The sequence below is a fragment of the Anolis sagrei genome, chromosome 1 (genome assembly GCF_037176765.1).
Source record: "Anolis sagrei isolate rAnoSag1 chromosome 1, rAnoSag1.mat, whole genome shotgun sequence".
Taxonomy (NCBI): domain Eukaryota; kingdom Metazoa; phylum Chordata; class Lepidosauria; order Squamata; family Dactyloidae; genus Anolis; species Anolis sagrei.
The window spans coordinates 4969393-4987030 of record NC_090021.1 but is presented as its reverse complement, the minus strand read 5'-3'; the positions used below and the strand labels follow the sequence as shown (position 1 = coordinate 4987030).

Below are 17638 nucleotides of genomic sequence, written 5' to 3'. Positions count from 1 at the left end.
ACTGAGGGATAAATTTACACTTTACCTTTTTCCTTGGATATATAATGTGATGAAATGTTTCCTCTTTTTCTTTTTTGAGGGTAGAAGGAGGAAGAACGAAAGTCAATAATTTTCTTTTGTAAAATATTTTTTCCTTTTTAAATAATTTTTTTTCTTCTCTTTTCTTTTTTTGAGTTAGTTAAAAACCATTGTTTTTAGTTATATAATTTACATGTATACTGTTATATTGTATCCTATGTTTATTTCTGTTTAAAACTAATAAAAACTATTGGGGGGGGGGGGAAGACAAAATAAGAGTGGAGAATAGAAAACTTGAAACAAGATCCAGTACAGCCTAAGAACTGTGGAATAATGAAATTTGGACAAATGGGGTTAAATGGGTGAAAGAAGTTGCAAGAGGGGAGAGCGAGGGAAGGGCAGCGCAGTCCCCAAGGGAGAGTCTTCTGGCCTTCTTCCAAAAGTCCTGGCGCTAGCCGTGTCTTGATAGAGATCTAGCTGTTTGAGCAGTTCAATACCTCCTCCCAAAGTTTTAACTGCATGTTTTTTCCCGTCCTTATAAAGTAATATTGTGGCAGGGAAACTCCACATAAATCTAATTCCAGCCTTGTTTAGACATCTAGTTAGCGGTCGTAAAGCCTCTCGGTCTTTCCTCGCTTCTTTTGCCAAGTCTGGGTAAATAAATATTTTGTAATCCTTATAATGTAAGTTCCAAATAGTCCTTCAGTTTTTAAAAACAAAATCTTTAGTCTTCTCCCCGCCAAAAGCGACGATAACACTGTTCTACAAAATTTCAGTTTTTCTCAGCTGCGGAAATGAAATGTGCCGTTTCTTAATAAATTTAACATGCTGAATTCAAATATAATAATTAAATGTGTTAATTGGCTCTGGTTTTTATGCAACAGCTATTTCAATTTTCTCCACAATAGGTAATTCGTTAATATTATGATAATGCGCCTAACCTTACTGCATGCATATAAACCGTGAATATTTACTAAATTTTAGTCAAATTATATTGCCAATAGTTTATACATGAGAAATATTTATTTAATTAGTCTATTGTTTATGTTTGTGCAGCAAGAAATTCTATGAGTAGGCCTAATGCAGTTGAAAAGTCTGAAAGTTTAAATGTCGCTTTAATCATGACTTTAGTTTTTCTCCTGTTTGCTTCTCTTGACTTTTCTTTTGTATTCAAGGAAAGGATTGTCTTTTGCAATGCTCCAGCAGGAGTCTGACAGCATTGACGGAGTCCATTGGCCTTGATCTCTTTTTTCCATAGTGCTTTATTTACACACGTGCGAGGCAGAACTACAGTAAAAAGAACAATGTAAAACGATGTTTAACGATACTGCCTCAGTCTTCAACTGACTGACCCTCACCGTTCAAAAGTCTGGCCTTATATAGGGCTTTCTGGCTTTTGCACACGACACTAATACTGCGTCATCAAACTTTCTAGAGTATTCTAGAATCTTCCATAGTGTAAGTTGCAACATCTGAACATTAGGAAGAACTTCCTGACTGTGAGAGCCGTTCAGCAGTGGAACTCTCTGCCCCAGAGTGTGGTGGAGGCTCCTTCTTTGGAAGCTTTTAAGCAGAGGCTGGATGGCCATTTGTCAGGGGTGGTTTGAATGCAATATTCCTGTTTCTTGGCAGGGGGTTGGACTGGATGGCCCATGAGGTCTCTTCCAACTCTTTGATTCTATGATTCTATGCATTTTTTCAACCATACGTGATCACGTGATTGCTTATATCATAAAAACTAGAGCCAATATACATTTTTAAATGTCATTTTCATTTTCAGCACCCCCAAATCATAAAAGAACAACTATTTTCAGGCCTGAAACTTTTTCTCTGTTGAACAGTGTAACATCCCGAGGGGATAAAACCTGAAAGTTCTTGGGGGGGGGGGATCTATGAGCTCTCTCGATATCATTTTCGGTAAGACTTATGCCATAATTAGCACACACTTCTACCACAACCTGGCTTAAGTCCTTGATATGTTCCGGCACCTCCTGAAGATGAAAATTCCTTCTCTGAAGATGGTTCTCCGAATCAATCAATCTAGATCTCAGAGTCAATGTCTCTTTTTCTAACTGCTCAATTCTTTCTTCATTATTATCTGCATGTTGTTTAATTTCTGACAGAGTTGCTTTAATCTCTCCAAATTCCAATGCTAAACTTTTAATAGAAGAGTTTGTTTCATTCATTAATGCTATTAAATAATCCAGTTTGTCATCCGTAGACATCACCTTCTTTGGGGCGTCAGGGTTTCCTCCAGCCTGTTCCATGATGATTTATAATGGCTTCGGTGCCCAGGTGTCAGGAGCCCGGAGTATGCCTGGCTGATTCATAGAATCATAGAATCAAAGAGTTGGAAGAGACATCGTGGGCCATCCAGTCCAACCCCATTCTGCCAAGAAGCAGGAATGTTGCATTCAAAGCACCCCTGAGAGATGGGCATCCAGCCTCTGTTTAAAAACCTCCAAAGAAGGAGCCTCTACCACACTCCAGGGCAGAGAGTTCCACTGCTGAACGGCTCTCACAGTCAGGAAGTTCTTTCTCATGTTCAGATGGAATCTCCTCTCTTGTAGTTTGAAGCCATTGTTCTGCATCCTAGTCTCCAGGGAAGCAGAAAACAAGCAGTCTGTTATTTGATGTTATTATTTGCTTCTTTTTATTTTGTTGTATTGTGATTTTGGGCCTGGCCTCACGTTAGCTGCCCCAAGTCCCCTTTGGGGAGATGGTGGGGGGTACAAATAAAGTTTATTGTTGTATTGTCGAAGGCTTTCATGGTAGGAATCACTGGGTTGTTGTAGGTTTCTTGGGCTATATATCTCCATGTTCTAGAAGCATTCTCTCCTGATGTTTCGCCTCCATCTATGGCAAGTATCCTCAGAGGTTGTGAGGTTGTTATTATTATTATTATTATTATTATTATTATTATTATTATCTAGTCCGAGCCCCGCTTCTTGCCATGCAGGAAAACATACAATCCAAGCCTGCCCAACAAATAGCCATTTAGCCTCTGTCAAAGAACTCTAGAGAAAGAGTCCACCAGACTCCAAGAAATTCTATGTTAGATTTGGAAGGGACCTCAAAGGGCATCTAGTCTGGCCCCTTCTGCCAGGTACAAAGACACGAAGCCCAGGAAATAGCAATCCGGCCTCTGTTTCACAGATTTCTAGAGAAGAGATTCCACCAGAGAACAAGAAAGTCTATGTGAGGTTTGGAAGGGGCCGCAAAGGTCATCTAGTCTGACCCCTTCTGCAAGGCTGCAAGAGACACAATCCAAGTCCCCCCAACAGATGGCCACCCAGCCTTTGATTTAAAGAGCTCCAGAGATGGAGACTCCGCCAAACTTCAAAGAAGTCTATATTACATTTGGAAGGGATCTCAAAGGTCATCTAGTCTGACCTCCCCCCTTTTTGTCACACAGGAAGACATACAATCCAAGCATGTCTAACAAGTAGCCATTCAGCCTCTGTTCCACAGAACTCTAGAGAAGGAGACTCACTCCACCAGACTTGGGAAGTCTATATTAGGTTTGGAAGGGACCTGAAATACCATCCAATGTGCCCACCCCCCTATTGTCATGCTGGAATACACAATCCAAGTGTTCTAACGAGGTTGTGCTCTGCCTCCAGCCCTGAGGAGAGGCCCAGAAGACACAGAAGGATAATAATAAGGAAGAGAAGGTGAACCAGCTGCTGTTCCTGATTGGGGAGTTTCGTTCCTTACTATGTGCTTGCATGTGGGGGGAAGGGAGGCCAGGCAGGCCTTCCTGGGGTGTGCCCCCCCACTCCTGAGTCCTGGAGGGCCTTCCTTCCCTTCCTTCCTTGGGTGGGAGCAGCAGGGCTTCCCTCCCTCTTGGGGCTCCTGGGGGCCTCCCACCCAAGTCCTCCCCAGGGGTGGCCCTGCTCAGCCTCGCAGGCCAGCCAGGAAAGAGCGGGGGCCTCAAGGGGACTCAGGCCAGGCAGACCCAGAAGGGACCTCTTGGGTTGTTGTAGGTTTTTCGGGCTATATTTTTATTTATTTATTTAATTTATTTATTATTCAAACTTACATGCCGCCACTCCCCTGGGGCTCGGAGCGGCTTACAAGAATGGCTAAAATCTAACACAGTTTAAAAACAATTTAAAACTATTTTAAAACAGCCATGGTCCAGAGGCATTCTCTCCTGACGTTTCACCTGCATCTATGGCAAGCATCCTCAGAGGTAGTGAGGTCTGTTGGAAAGGGTTTATATATCTGTGGAATGACCAGGGTGGGACAAAGGACTCTTGGCTGCTGGAGTTAGGTGTGAATGTTTCAACTGACCACCTTGATTAGCATTTAATGGCTTGGAAGTGCCTGGGGGAATCTTTTGTTGAGTGGTGATTAGATGTCCCTGATTGTTTCCCCTCTGCTGTTTTGCTGTTTTAATTTTAGAGTTTTTTAATACTGGTAGCCAGATTGTGTTCATTTTTATGTTTTCTTCCTTTCTGTTGAGATTGTCCACATGCTTGTGGATTTCAGTGGCTTCTCTGTGTCGCCTGACGTGGTGGTGAGAGTGGCCCAGCATATCTGTGTTCTCCAATAATAATAATCTGCTGTGTCCAGGTTGGTTCACCAGGGGCTCTGCTATGGCTGACTTCTCTGATTCCTGCCATGAAATTTATTTATTTATTTATTTATTTACTTCACTTGTATACTGCTCTTCTCAGCCAACGGCGACTCAGAGTGGTTAACAACCAGTATCAACAATACAGTACAAAATCATTAGTCATTTAAAACAGTAATATCAATTAATTAACATCAGGACATCAATACAACAATACAGGAAAACAACAATCCATCACGTCTCATCAATAGAATCAGCATCCGATCTCGTTGTCCATTAATCCATATTCCAAAAATCAATCAATTGCACTGCTTAGTTGAAAGCCTGTTCGAAAAGCCAGGTCTTCACTCTCTTCCTGAATGTCAATAAGGAGGGGGCCAATCTAATGTCTGTAGGAAGGGCGTTCCACAGCCGGGGGCCCACTACTGAGAAGGCCCTGTCTCTCGTCCCCGCCAGGCGTGCTTGTGAAGCCGGCGGGACCGAGAGCAGGGCCTCCCCAGACGACCTTAACGTCCTAACTGGTTCATAGGAGGAGATGCGTTTGGACAGATAGGTCGGGCCAGAACCATTTAGGGCTTTCAAGGCTAAAGCCAGCACTTTGAATTGTGCCCGGTAGCAAAGTGGCAGCCAGTGGAGCTGGCGCAACAGAGGAGTTGTATGCTCCCTGAGTGCCGCTCCTGTTAACAACCTGGCTGCCGATCGCTGGACCATTTGAAGCTTCCGAACAGTCTTCAGAGGCAACCCCACGTAGAGAGCATTGCAGTAGTCTGTTGTTGTTCATTTGTTCAGTCGCCTCCGACTCTTCGTGACCTCATGGACCAGCCCACGCCAGAGTTCCCTGTCGGCCGTCACCACCCCCAGCTCCTTCAAGGTCAGTCCGGTCACTTCAAGGATGCCATCCATCCATCTTGCCCTAGGTCGGCCCCTCTTCCTTTTGCCTTCCACTTTCCCCAGCATCATTGTCTTCTCTAGGCTTTGCTGTCTCCTCATGATGTGGCCAAAGGACTTCAACTTTGTCTCTGGTCTCCTTCCCTCCAGTGAGCAGTCGGGCTTTATTTCCTGGAGGATGGACTGGTTGGATCTTCTCGCAGTCCAAGGCACTCTCAGCACTTTCCTCCAACACCACAGCTCAAAAGCATCTCTCTTCCTTCGCTCGGCCTTCCCGAAGATCCAGCTCTCACATCCGTAGGTGACTACAGGGAAGACCATGGCTTTGACTAGGCAATGGATCTTGGTTGCCAGTCTGATGTCTCTACTCTTTACTATTTTATTGAGACTGGACATTGCTCTCCTCCCAAGAAGGAAGCGTCTTCTGATGTCCTGGCCACAGTCTGCATCTGCAGTCATCTTTGCGCCTAGAAATACAAAGTCTGTCACGGCCTCCACGGTTTCTCCCTCTATTTTCCAGTTCTCAATCATTCTTGTTGCCACGATCTTGGTTTTTTTGACGTTTAGCTGCAACCCGGCTTTTGCGCTTTCTTCTTTCACCTTGATTAGAAGGCTCCTCAGCTCTTCCTTGCTTTCGGCCATCAGAGTGGTGTCATCTGCATATCTGAGGTTGTTAATGTTTCTTCCAGCCATTTTCACCCCAGCCTTAGTCTATAAGTAGTCTATACGGGATGTAACCAGAGTGTGGACTACCGAAGTCAGACTTCCCAAGGTACGGGCGCAGCTGGCGCACAAGCCTTCGACAATACATTGGACCCCTTGGGGTTGGGATGGCGCTTCTGGGGGGTGGGCCCTTCCCCTCCCTCCCTCCCTCCCTCCTTCCTCCTGAGTGTTCAGCCTGGGAATGATCCCTACTAGTCTGGGCTTGGGAGCTGCTTGAGCCTCACAAGGGAGAAGGGAGGGAGGCACCTTCCCTGCAGCCAAGGAAGCCTGGCAGGAGAGAGAAGGAAGGAAGGAGGGAGGGAGGGAAGCACAGAGTCTTCTGTGTGCCCAGGAAGGAGTCTCTAATTTGGTATCAGCCATTGGTTGAGATGCTGGGTTTGAGCCTGCCACTTTTGGACTCTCGCTTGCTGAGGTGTTCCAGGAAGTGTCTCTGTAGATCATAGATTCCGGCCATGAAAGCCTTCGATGACGCATTGGACCCCTTGAGGTTATGATGGCTCTTCTGGGGGGTGGGCCCTTCCCCTCCCTCCCTCCCTCCCTCCCTCCTGAGTGTTCAGCCTGGGAATGATCCCTACTAGTCTGGGCTTGGGAGCTGCTTGAGCCTCACAAGGGAGAAGGGAGGGAGGCACCTTCCCTGCAGCCAAGGAAGCCTGGCAGGAGAGAGAAGGAAGGAAGGAGCCCAGAGTGGGAGGAGGGGAGACCCAAAGGCCATCCAGCCACGCCCCCTTTTGCCGCGCAGGCCCCGCCCCTTCTGTAAGTCATGTGGCCACGCCTACTTTGCGTCATAGAGGCGCGTCGTCACCCAGGCCCCGCCCCCTGCGCAGCCGCCATTTCTGAGAGGAAGAGAAGGAGTCAAGACAGAGAAGGTGAGGCGGGTTCCTGAGCGGAGTCTCCCTTCACTTCCCTTCCCTTCCTCCTCTGTTTCCCATCCGGGTCCCATTCCGGCCTCTCCCAAGCGGACAAAGGCAGGATGAGGTGGGCCAGGAATGAGGCCTTGGGGGCCTCTTGGGCCTCCTTTGTGGGGCAGGCAGGGCTGGGCCGGGAGGGGAGAGGCACCCAGGGGAGAGAGGGAGGTGGGCCTTCCTTTCCAAACTCAGCCGCCGCCTCCTCTCTCCTGAGGGATTCCTTCTCTCCCTGGAGGCCAGGCCTTGAGAGAGAGAGAGAGAGGCCCAGGCCCTTCTGGAGTGAGTCTCCTCCTCGCAGAGCCTGCCTTCCGCTTCCCCTTCAGCTGAGGGATTTCAAACTCTGCGCCTTGTGTATATTTTAACTAGCTTGGGGACCCGGCGTTGCCCGGGTTATTAGAGAAAGTGGGTAATGGTGGTTCTGTATGCCAAGTTTGGTCTTTGGATAATGGCAGCATTATTTTCAGGAAGTGAGTGAAGGTACTTGAAGTCCCATCATCCATGGGCCATCCTCCTACAAACAGCAGCAGGATATAGAGTGGGTCATGGGGGCTCTGTGTGCCAAGTTTGGTCTTTATCAGTCATTAGATGAGGGTGGCAGTGGTGTCAGTAAGTGAGTGAAGGTATTGCAAGTCCCATCATCCAAAGTCCACCCCCTTTCAAACTGCAGCAGGATGTAGAGTGGATCATGGGGGCTCTGTGTGCCAAGTTTGGTATTTATTGGTAATTGGATGAGGGTTGCAGTGGTCTGAAGAATGAGCAATGGTACTGCAAGTCCCATAATCCACGGTCCATCCCCGGCCAAACCACACCAGGACGTAAAGTGGGTCATGAGAGGTCTCTGTGCGAAGTTTGGTCCTGATCAGTCACTGGATAAGGTTAACAGCGGTCTCAGAATGTGAGTGGTGGTACTGCAAGTCCCATCATCCATGGTTCATACTCCTCCAAACTGCAGTAGGATGTAGAGTGGGTGATGGGGGCTCTGTGAGCCTATTTTGGTCTGTATTGGTAGTGTTGTGACCCAGCCCCCTTTGGCCTTTCCTTTCCTCTCTTTCTCATCTCGGAATGTTGGATTTGAGGCTGGCCAATCAGAGACCATATGCAAATTTCCTTCTGTCATGCCCCGTTTCTGCCATGAACCCTCTTCTCCACCAGGGGCTCCTATTGAAGCTGGCCAATCAGAGACCATATGCAAATAGCAGCACAGCGGCAGCCAATCAGAATGCTGCCACATACACCTTCCGCCCTTCTGCCCTCCGCCCTTCCTCTGTCCGATACAAACACTCTCTTTTATTATATATACAGATATGTCTTTTAGAGGAACACGTTTTAATATTATTATTATTATTATTAACTTTATTTGTACCCCGCTAGCATCTCCCGAAGGACTCGATGCGGCTTACAAAGGCCAAGGCCATAAAACACAACACAAACAAAATAACACCTAAGGCAAATTAAAAACAATTAAAGCAATATAAACAACAAGCAATAAACAATACACTAAGACACAATAAAACTGGACCGGGCCAGAGTAATGGGTACAGGATTAAAAGCGCTGATGTGGCAGGAGGTATATAAGGCATTATAGGGCAAGTGCAGAGTGTGATGTGCAGCAATCTTAGTTCTACTAAAGTGCTCATGGGACTTGGAATTGGAGATCCCTAATCTAGAAAGGCACGTCGGAGAGGCCAGGTCTTCAAGTTCTTTCTGAAGACTGCCAGTGTAGGGGCCTGTCTAAGATCTTTGGGGAGGGTGTCCCAGAGTCAAGGGGCCACCACAGAAAAGGCCCTGTCTTACGTCCCCACCAAATGTGCCTGCGACACAGGCGGAATCGCAAGCAGGGCCTCCTTTGTGCGTCAGGCAGAGCTGGGCCAGGAGGGGAAGAGGCACCAGGGAGGGAGGAGGCCTTCCTTTCCCAACTCAGCCGCGGCCTCCTCCTCTTTCCTGAGGGATTCCTTCCTTCCTCCCTGGAGGACAGGCCTTGAGAGAGAGAGACAAAGAGAGAGACACCCGAGCCCTTCTGGAGGGAGTCTCCTCCTCGCACAGCCTGCCTTCAGCTTCCCATCCCATTCTCAGCACGGATTTCAAATTCTGCTTCTCGTGTTTTGATCTGTGTTCTGGCCGCGGACTTTATTTTAGGTGTTGTGCCCCCCCCCCTCTTATTTGGGTTGGGAGTCACTTTTTTAAACCCACAAGTGTCATGAGGGTTCAGTGTTCCAAATGTGGTCCAATTCCATTGTTGGTGAGGGACACATGCTCTTTGATTGCAGGTGAACTATAAATCCCAGTAGCTACAACTCCCAAATATCAGGGTCAATCCCCCCCCCCCCCCAAATTCCTCCAGTATTCAAATTAGGGCATATCGGGTATGTGTGCCAAGTTTAGGTCCTTCGTTCATCTGGAGAGGCCCTGCTCGCGATCCCTCCTGCGTCGCAAGCGCGTCTGGTGGGGACGAGGGACAGGGCCTTTTCCTTGATTGCCCCCCGACTTTGGAACGCCCTCCGCAAAGACATCACACTGGCCCCCATGTTGGCAGTCTTTAGGAAGAGCTTGAAGACCTGGCTATTCCAATGTGCCTTTCCAGAATAGGAAACCTCAGCATGATGTCCCAGAAGCACTTTATCAGAGTTTGAGATTCTCTGCACTTTGCACCTACCCTGGAAGTCAACACCCCACCTGTCACACCCAGCACTTTTTAATCTGTACCCATTACTTTGGCCCGGCCCTAGTTTTTATTGTGTTATGGTGTATTGTTGTCTTACTGTTATTGCTTTTAATGTTTTTGATTTGCTTTGCGTTGTTTTTATGCTGTTGTTTGTTGAGGCCTTGGCCTTTGTAAGCCGCATCGAGTCCTTCGGGAGATGCTAGCGGGCTACAAATAAAGTTTAATAATAATAAAAGTTTAGTCCAGATCCATCCTTGTTTGGAATCACACTGCTCTCTGCATGCAGGTGAACTACAACTCCCCTAAATGAAAGTCAGTTCCCCCCAAAGCACTCCAGTGTTTTCTGTTGGTCATTGAAGTTCTGTGTGCCAAGTTTGGCCCAGATCTGTCATCAGTGGGGTTTACATTACTGTTTGATTGCAGGTGAACTATAAATCCCAACAACTACACCTCCCAGTAGGCAAAGTCAATTTCCCCCAAGCCCCGCCAGTATTCAAATTAGGGCATATCGGGTCTAGACCCATTGTCGTTTGGGTTCTCAGTGCTCTCTGGGTGTAGGTGAACTACAGCTCCCAAAAATCAAGGACACGTCATTGGTGGGTTTGTCTCTGGAAGTGGGAGCCCAAAGGGCAGTGGTTCTCAACCTGTGGGTCCCCTGAAGTTTGGTCATCTAGTCTAACTCTCTTTACTCTGCCAGGCAGGAAAAGCACAACCAAAGCCCTCTCAACAGATGCCCACCCCGTCTTTCCATAATAATAATAATAATAATAATAATAATAATAATAATAACAACAACAACAGAATCCAAGAGTTGGAAAGGACCCCCAAAGGCCATCTAGTCCTACCCCCTTCTGCCAGGCAGGAAAGATGGCCACCCAGCCTCCGCTTAATAATAATAATAATAATAATAATAATAATAATAATAGAGAAGGACCCCAAAGGCCATGTAGTCCGACCTGTTTCTGCTTTCATGCAGGGAAAACACAATACAAGCTCTCCCAACAGATGTCCACCCAGCCTCCACTTAATAATAATAATAATAATAATAATAACTCGCTTCTGTTATTAATAATAACCAGCCTCCACTTGCTCCATATGCTGTGTCCAGGCTGGTTCCTCTTGAAGTAGTCTGCAGTGCCTTTCATGTTCCTTGATTTGTGTTTGGGCAATGCTGCGTTTGGTGGTCCCTATGTAACACTCTAATATTAAATATTATAATATGATTTAAAGTAATATTTAATATATGATATTAAAATATTATAATTAGATTAATATGAAAGGCACTAACAATTAACATATTATAAATAATGAATAAGAATGTATTAGTATGGCAGACACTCTTATATTAAATATAATATGTAAAATATTTAATGTATGATATTAAAATATTATACATCAATATATTAATATGGAAGACACTCTTAAATATAATATTTCAAATAATATACTTATAATATTAAAATATTATAAATGGAAAATATTAATATGGCAGGCACTAGTGATGATTTAAATCATTGTAAATAAAAAATATATTAATATAGCAGTCACTCCCGCTTGTAATTTGGCAAGGCACCAGCACTATTGTGCAGAGGCAGCAAAGGGCTCGTAAAACTACAGCTCCAGGATATTGTTGTTGCTGTTGTTGTTTGAAACACAACAAGATGAGTCCACAGCAAACAAGATCACTCTCGTGGATGTTGTATTGGATCACACGTCGGACACTTCCCAAGTGTCTAGGACTGTGATGTATCGGCGAATAATGTGTGCAGATCCCAGTAGGGCGGCCTTTTGCAGCTGACAGGTGGGGATTTTGTCAGCGCTGATGGGTTTTAAGTGCAGGCCAAGGTCTTGAGGCACTGCACCCAGTGTTCCAATCCTCTCTGGAACCCCCTTGACTGATTTGTGCCAGAGTCTTTGCAGTTCAATCTTTAAACCCTCATATCGTGTCAGCTTTTCCAGTTGTTTCTCTGCAATCCTGCTGTCGCCTGCGATTTCAACATTGACGATCCAAACTTGGTTTTTTAACACGATCATAAGGTCTACATCCCACTTCGAAGTTTAAGATCTTCTGGGGAGGCCCTGCTCTCGACCCCGCCAGTGGCACAAGTGAGACTGGCGGGGACGAGGAGCAGGGCCTTCTCAGTGGTGGCCCCCCACCTGTGGAACTCACTCCCCGGGGAGATCAGATCGACGACTTCCCTTCTAGCGTTTAGGAAAAAACTAAAGACCTGGATGTGGGACCAAGCTTTTGGCCATGCTGACAACTGATTAAAGGACCTATCGATAGACAAGGACAATGGAATGGAATGGATATATGGACTCTGATATATGGACTCTGACATGAGATAGTTTTTATGATTTTAATAGGTATTGATGTTTCATTTTAATTGTTGAACTGTTATATTTTGTATTGTTTGTTGTGTGATTTGGGCATCTAATTGTGCCTCCTTTGTAAGCCGCCCTGAGTCCCCCCCCGGGGTGAGAAGGGCGGGGTATAAGTAGATGAAATAAATAAATAATAAATAAATATTGTGCTCCAAAACCCTGTCAGTCTGATTCTGGGATGAGTATTTTACCTGTTCATTTTCAATTACTTTTTCAGGCTTGTGATCCCACCAGTTCTTTGTCTCAGGCAGATGGTATTTGTGGCACAAGTTCCAATGAATCATCTGAGCAATGGTGTTGTGCCTCTGCTTGTAGTCTGTCTGCGCAATCTTCTTGCAGCAGCTGAAGATGGGATCTATTGTTTCATCTGCTTCTTTCCAGAGTCTACACTTGGGATCTGTTGCCCACTTTTCTATTTTGGCTTTGATGGCAACATTGTTGTTGTTGTTGTTGTTGTTGCTGTTATACTCTTTAGCAGACTGACCACTGGGGGATAAATATCTCTTAACTAGGCATGTTTTAAATAATGTTTTGTTGAAGGCTTTCTTGGCCACAATCACTGGGTTGCTGTACATTTTTGGCCTGTCTAGTCATGTTCCAGCAGCATTCTCTCCTGATGTTTCCCCTGCATCTGTCGCTAATGGCACCTTCAGAGGTTCTCTTGGCAGTGAAGCAAATGGAGTAATATTCCTGTGGAATAATATCCAGGGCGGAAGAAGGAACCCTTGTCTGTTTGAAGCAAGGGTGAATGTTGCAATTAATAAGTTTGCATTAGCATTGGGGTAGCCATGAAGTCTGCAGAGTCAATCAGTGAGGATATCTGCAGAGAGGTGGCCTGGCCCCTGTTGCCTGGAGGCACCCTCTGTTTGGGAGGTGTTAACTGGCACCTGATTGCTTGTTTCTGAGTGCTGGACACAGAATCTTATTTGAAAACGCAGGAATGCTGGGCCATTCATACCTGCTTCAAGCAGACAAGGGTTCTTTCTCCCACCCTGGACATTATTCCACAGGGATAGAGACACTCCACTTGCTTCATTGTCCAACAAAACCTCTGAAGACCCTGATGTTTGCATTTCTGGGTGTTTCCATTTTCAACATAACCCATGAAGGGAAAGGGGGAAATTGTGGAGGTAAAGGAAGTTTCTCGCCTTCATCTTTGATCTTTTACTTCTTTCTTAACCAGGGAAATGAGGATTCTATGGAGCCGCCCCTTGAATGCAGCAGTGAAATCAATAATATAAGAAGAACTTCTCTCTCGGTGATGGACTTGCTGAAATCTTGACCTCGCATACAGACAAGGAAGGAAAAAAGAAGACTGAAGCTTCTGTATTGCAACCATACACCCATATCATGGCTGTCATGAAGGAGAAAGCATTTATATGCCTGGAATGTGGGAAAGGTTTCACTTGGAGTGGTGATCTGAAGCGACATCAAAGGACTCACACGGGGGAAAAACCCTATACATGCCTGGAGTGTGGAAAGAGCTTCACTCATAGTGGAAATCTACGTTCACATCAAAGGACTCACACGGGGGAGACACCATATACATGCCTGGAGTGTGGAAAGAGCTTCACTCACAGTGGTAGTCTATGTTTACACGAAAGGACTCACACTGGGGAGAAACCCTATACATGCCCTGAGTGTGGAAAGAGCTTCACTCATAGTTCAGCTCTACGTTCACATGAAAGGACTCACACTGGGGAGAAACCGTATACATGCCCAGAGTGTGGAAAGAGCTTCACTCATACTACAGGTCTACGTTTACATCTAAGGATTCACACTGGGGAGAAACCGTATACATGCCCAGAGTGTGGAAAGAGCTTCGCTCATACTTCACATCTATATCAACATCAAAGGACTCACACTGGGGAGAAACCCTATACATGCCTGGAGTGTGGAAAGAGTTTCACTGAGAGTGGAAGTCTACGTACACATCAAAGGATTCACACTGGGGAGAAACCCTTTACATGCCTGGAGTGTGGACAGAGCTTCATTCATTGTTCAGGTCTACGTTCACACCAAAGCACTCACAGTGGGGACAAACCCTATACATGCCTGGACTGTGGGCAGAGCTTTACTACAAATGGAAATCTAAATTCACATCAAAGGATTCACACTGGGGAGAAGCCCTATAAATGCCTGGACTGCGGGCAGAGCTTCACTACGAGTGGAAGTCTACGTTCACATCAATGGATTCACACTGGGGAGAAACCCTATAAATGCCTGGAGTGTGGGCAGGGCTTCACTACGAATGGAAATCTACATTCACATCAAAGGATTCACACTGGGGAGAAACCCCATACATGTCTGGAGTGTGGGCAGGGCTTCACTACGAGTGGAAGTCTACGTTCACATCAATGGATTCACACTGGGGAGAAACCCCATACATGCCCTGAGTGTGGGCAGGGCTTCACTACGAGTGGAAGTCTACATTCCCATCAAAGGATTCACACTGGGGAGAAACCCTATACATGCCTGGACTGTGGGCAGAGCTTCACTACGAGTGGAAGTCTACATTCACATCAAAGGATCCACACTGGGGAAAAACCCTATACATGCTTGGACTGTGGGCAGAGCTTCACTACGAGTGGAAGTCTATGTTCACATCAAAGGATTCACACTGGGGAAAAACCCTATACATGCTTGGACTGTGGGCAGAGCTTCACTACGAGTGGAAGTCTACGTTCACACCAAAGGACTCACACTGGGGAGAAGCCCTATAAATGCCTGGCATGTGCAAAGAGCTTCTCTAATAGTACTGGTCTACGTTCACACCAAAGGATTCACACTGAAGAGAAACCATATACATGCCTGGAGTGTAGAAAGAGCTTCACTCAGAGTGGAAGTCTACGTTCACATCAAAGGATTCACACTGGGGAGAAACCCTATAAATGCCTGGAGTGTGGGCAGAGCTTCACTCAGAGTGGAAGTCTACGTTCACATGAAAGGACTCACAATGGGGAGAAATCCTATAAATGCCTGGAGTGTGGAAAGAGCTTCATTCATAATTCAGGTCTACGTTCACATCAAAGGACTCACACTAAAGAGAAACCCTATAACTGCCTGGAGTGTGGAAAGAGCTTCAGTGAGAGTAAAAGTCTACGTTCACATCAAAGGAGTCACACTGCGGAGAAACCCTATACATGCGTGGAGTGCGGAAAGAGCTTCACTGAGAGTTCAGGTCTACTTTCACACCAAAGGACTCACACTGGGGAAAAATCCTATATTTGCCATGAGTGATGACAGAGCTTCACCCATTGTTCCAAGTTTATGGTCACATCAAAGAACCTACACTGGGAGAAACCCTATAACTGCATAGTGTGTGTAAAAAGCTTGTCTGTGAATGGAAATCTACATAGACATCAAAGGACTCACACTGGGGAGTGGCATACATGTCTGGAGTGTGGAAAGATCCTCATTCATAGTCCAGGTCTGCGTTCACATCAAAGGACACACACTCGGGAGAAACCCTATAAATGCCTGGAGTGTGGAAAGAGTTCAGATCTACATTCACATCAAAGGACTCACACAAAAGAGAAACCATATACATGCCTGGATTGTGGAGAGAGCTTCATTGAGTATAGAAGTCTATGTTCACATCAAAGGAATTACACTGGGGGAGAAACCCTATAACATGTCCGTCCCCCCGTCCCCGTCCCCCACCATGGGAATGCTTGGTTCCACAACCCCAGTTTTAATTGAGCTCCCCTTGCAAGTAACCTGCTCCTCCTGTTATCTCACCCAAGTTTTTAATCATTTTTAATCATTTTATTCTGCACATGTGGCCCACCCATTGTCACTGTGATTGTAATTTTATATTTCTAATGTATTTATATGTGTTTTTTTATTGTTATGTAATTATGATGTTGTTGCCTGTTGTTTGTGTTCTTGGTTTTACTTTGTTGTAATTTGTTGTTTGGGCTTGGCCTCATGTAAGCCGCCCCGAGTGTCCGTTGGGGGAAATGGTGGCGGGGTATAAATAAAGATTATTATTATTATTATTATTATTATTATTATTATTATTAACACATTGTGTGGAAAAAGCTTCTCTGGTAGTTGAAATCTTCATAGAAAGAATTAACATTGGAGAGAACAGCGGTGTTTGACTCCAAAGAGAGTTTCCCAGATAGAGCTTTCCAGACTTTTCATGTTGGTGAAACTCTTTTTAGAAATGGATATTTTTGTGACACAGTAATTTAGTTTAATTAGCAAGCCAGAGGTTAAGCCACCCCATATAAGACTTTCAATATATAATAATAGTATGGAGAGAGACGTTTCAATAGAGAGACAGCAGACTGAGAGATAGCTTTTATCCTGGAGCTGTAACTATGCAAGACTCCGTGATTTTGCATTGATGTTGCATTGGGGGCTGTGTGGTGGTGGTTGGGGTATGGAGGAACGGTTGTGTTGGTTTTGTGATGTGTGCTGAGGAAAGCATTGGATTTGGTTTTGCCGTGTACAACGACAATAAAGTTACTCTCTCATTCCATTCTACATCACCTTTACTGTATAAATCAGTTATTTGGTATTGTCGAAGGCTTTCATGGTCAGAATCACTGGGTTGCTGTGAGCTTTTTGGGCAGTATGGCCATGTTCTGGTAACATTCTCTCCTGACATTTCACCTCTCCTGACATTTCTTCAGAGGTCTGTTGGAAGTGAGATAAGTGGTGTGTGTGTGTGTGTGTATACACACACATTTGGAATAATGTCCAGGGCGGGAGAAAGAACTCTTGCCTGTTGGAAGCAAATGTAAATGTTGCAATTAGCAAGGTTGATGAGCATTGAGTGGTCATGAAGCTGCCAAATCAGTCAGTGAAGGTATTTGAATAGAGGTGACCTGGCTGTTGCTGGCTGGGGCATCCTCTCTTTGGAGGTGTTACCTGGCCCTTGATTGTTTGTTGTCTGGAGTGCTCCAAAACACCTGCAGGGCCCAAGTTTTCCCATGCCTGCACTATACTAAACGAGTCCGGCCCGGTTTACCTGTCCGAACGTATCCTCCCCTATGAACCATCAAGATTGCTAAGATCGTCTGGAGGGGCCCTGCTCTCGGTCCCACCGGCCTCACAAGCGTGTCTGGTGGGGACGAGAGACAGGGCCTTCTCGGTGGTGGCCCCTCGACTCTGGAACTCCCTTCCACTGGAGATCAGAACAGCCCCCTCTATCTTGACGTTCAGAAAACAGGTGAAAACTTGGCTCTGGAAACTGGCATTCGAAGAATGAGTCAAGTTCTTGTGATATGGGTGGATGTCGACGAACAATGATTTTATGTTGACGACTGACCATTGTAATTATTTGACTGTATTTTGCTTTTTAATGTTTTAGTAATTTGGAATACAATGTTTTTAATGATTTTTGTAATATTGATGTTGGAAACCGGCCTGAGTCCGTCGATGGAGGTGAGAAGACCGGTATACAAAACTGCTAAAACAAATAAATAAATAAATACTAACCACCACCAACTGCTAGGCATGCCACTC

At 45.6% G+C, this 17638-nt stretch overlaps 1 protein-coding gene across 1 annotated transcript; it reads left to right on the top strand.

Moving 5' to 3' along the window:
* The first annotated feature begins 7026 nt into the window (after positions 1-7026).
* LOC132761653 (zinc finger protein 850-like) lies at positions 7027-16841 on the top strand. The gene is made up of 2 exons (XM_067473163.1): positions 7027-7074; positions 13344-16841. The coding sequence occupies exon 2, from the start codon at positions 13511-13513 to the stop codon at positions 15398-15400; it is 1890 nt and encodes a 629-aa protein (XP_067329264.1). The 5' UTR covers positions 7027-7074; positions 13344-13510; the 3' UTR covers positions 15401-16841.
* Positions 16842-17638: the final 797 nt, after the last annotated feature.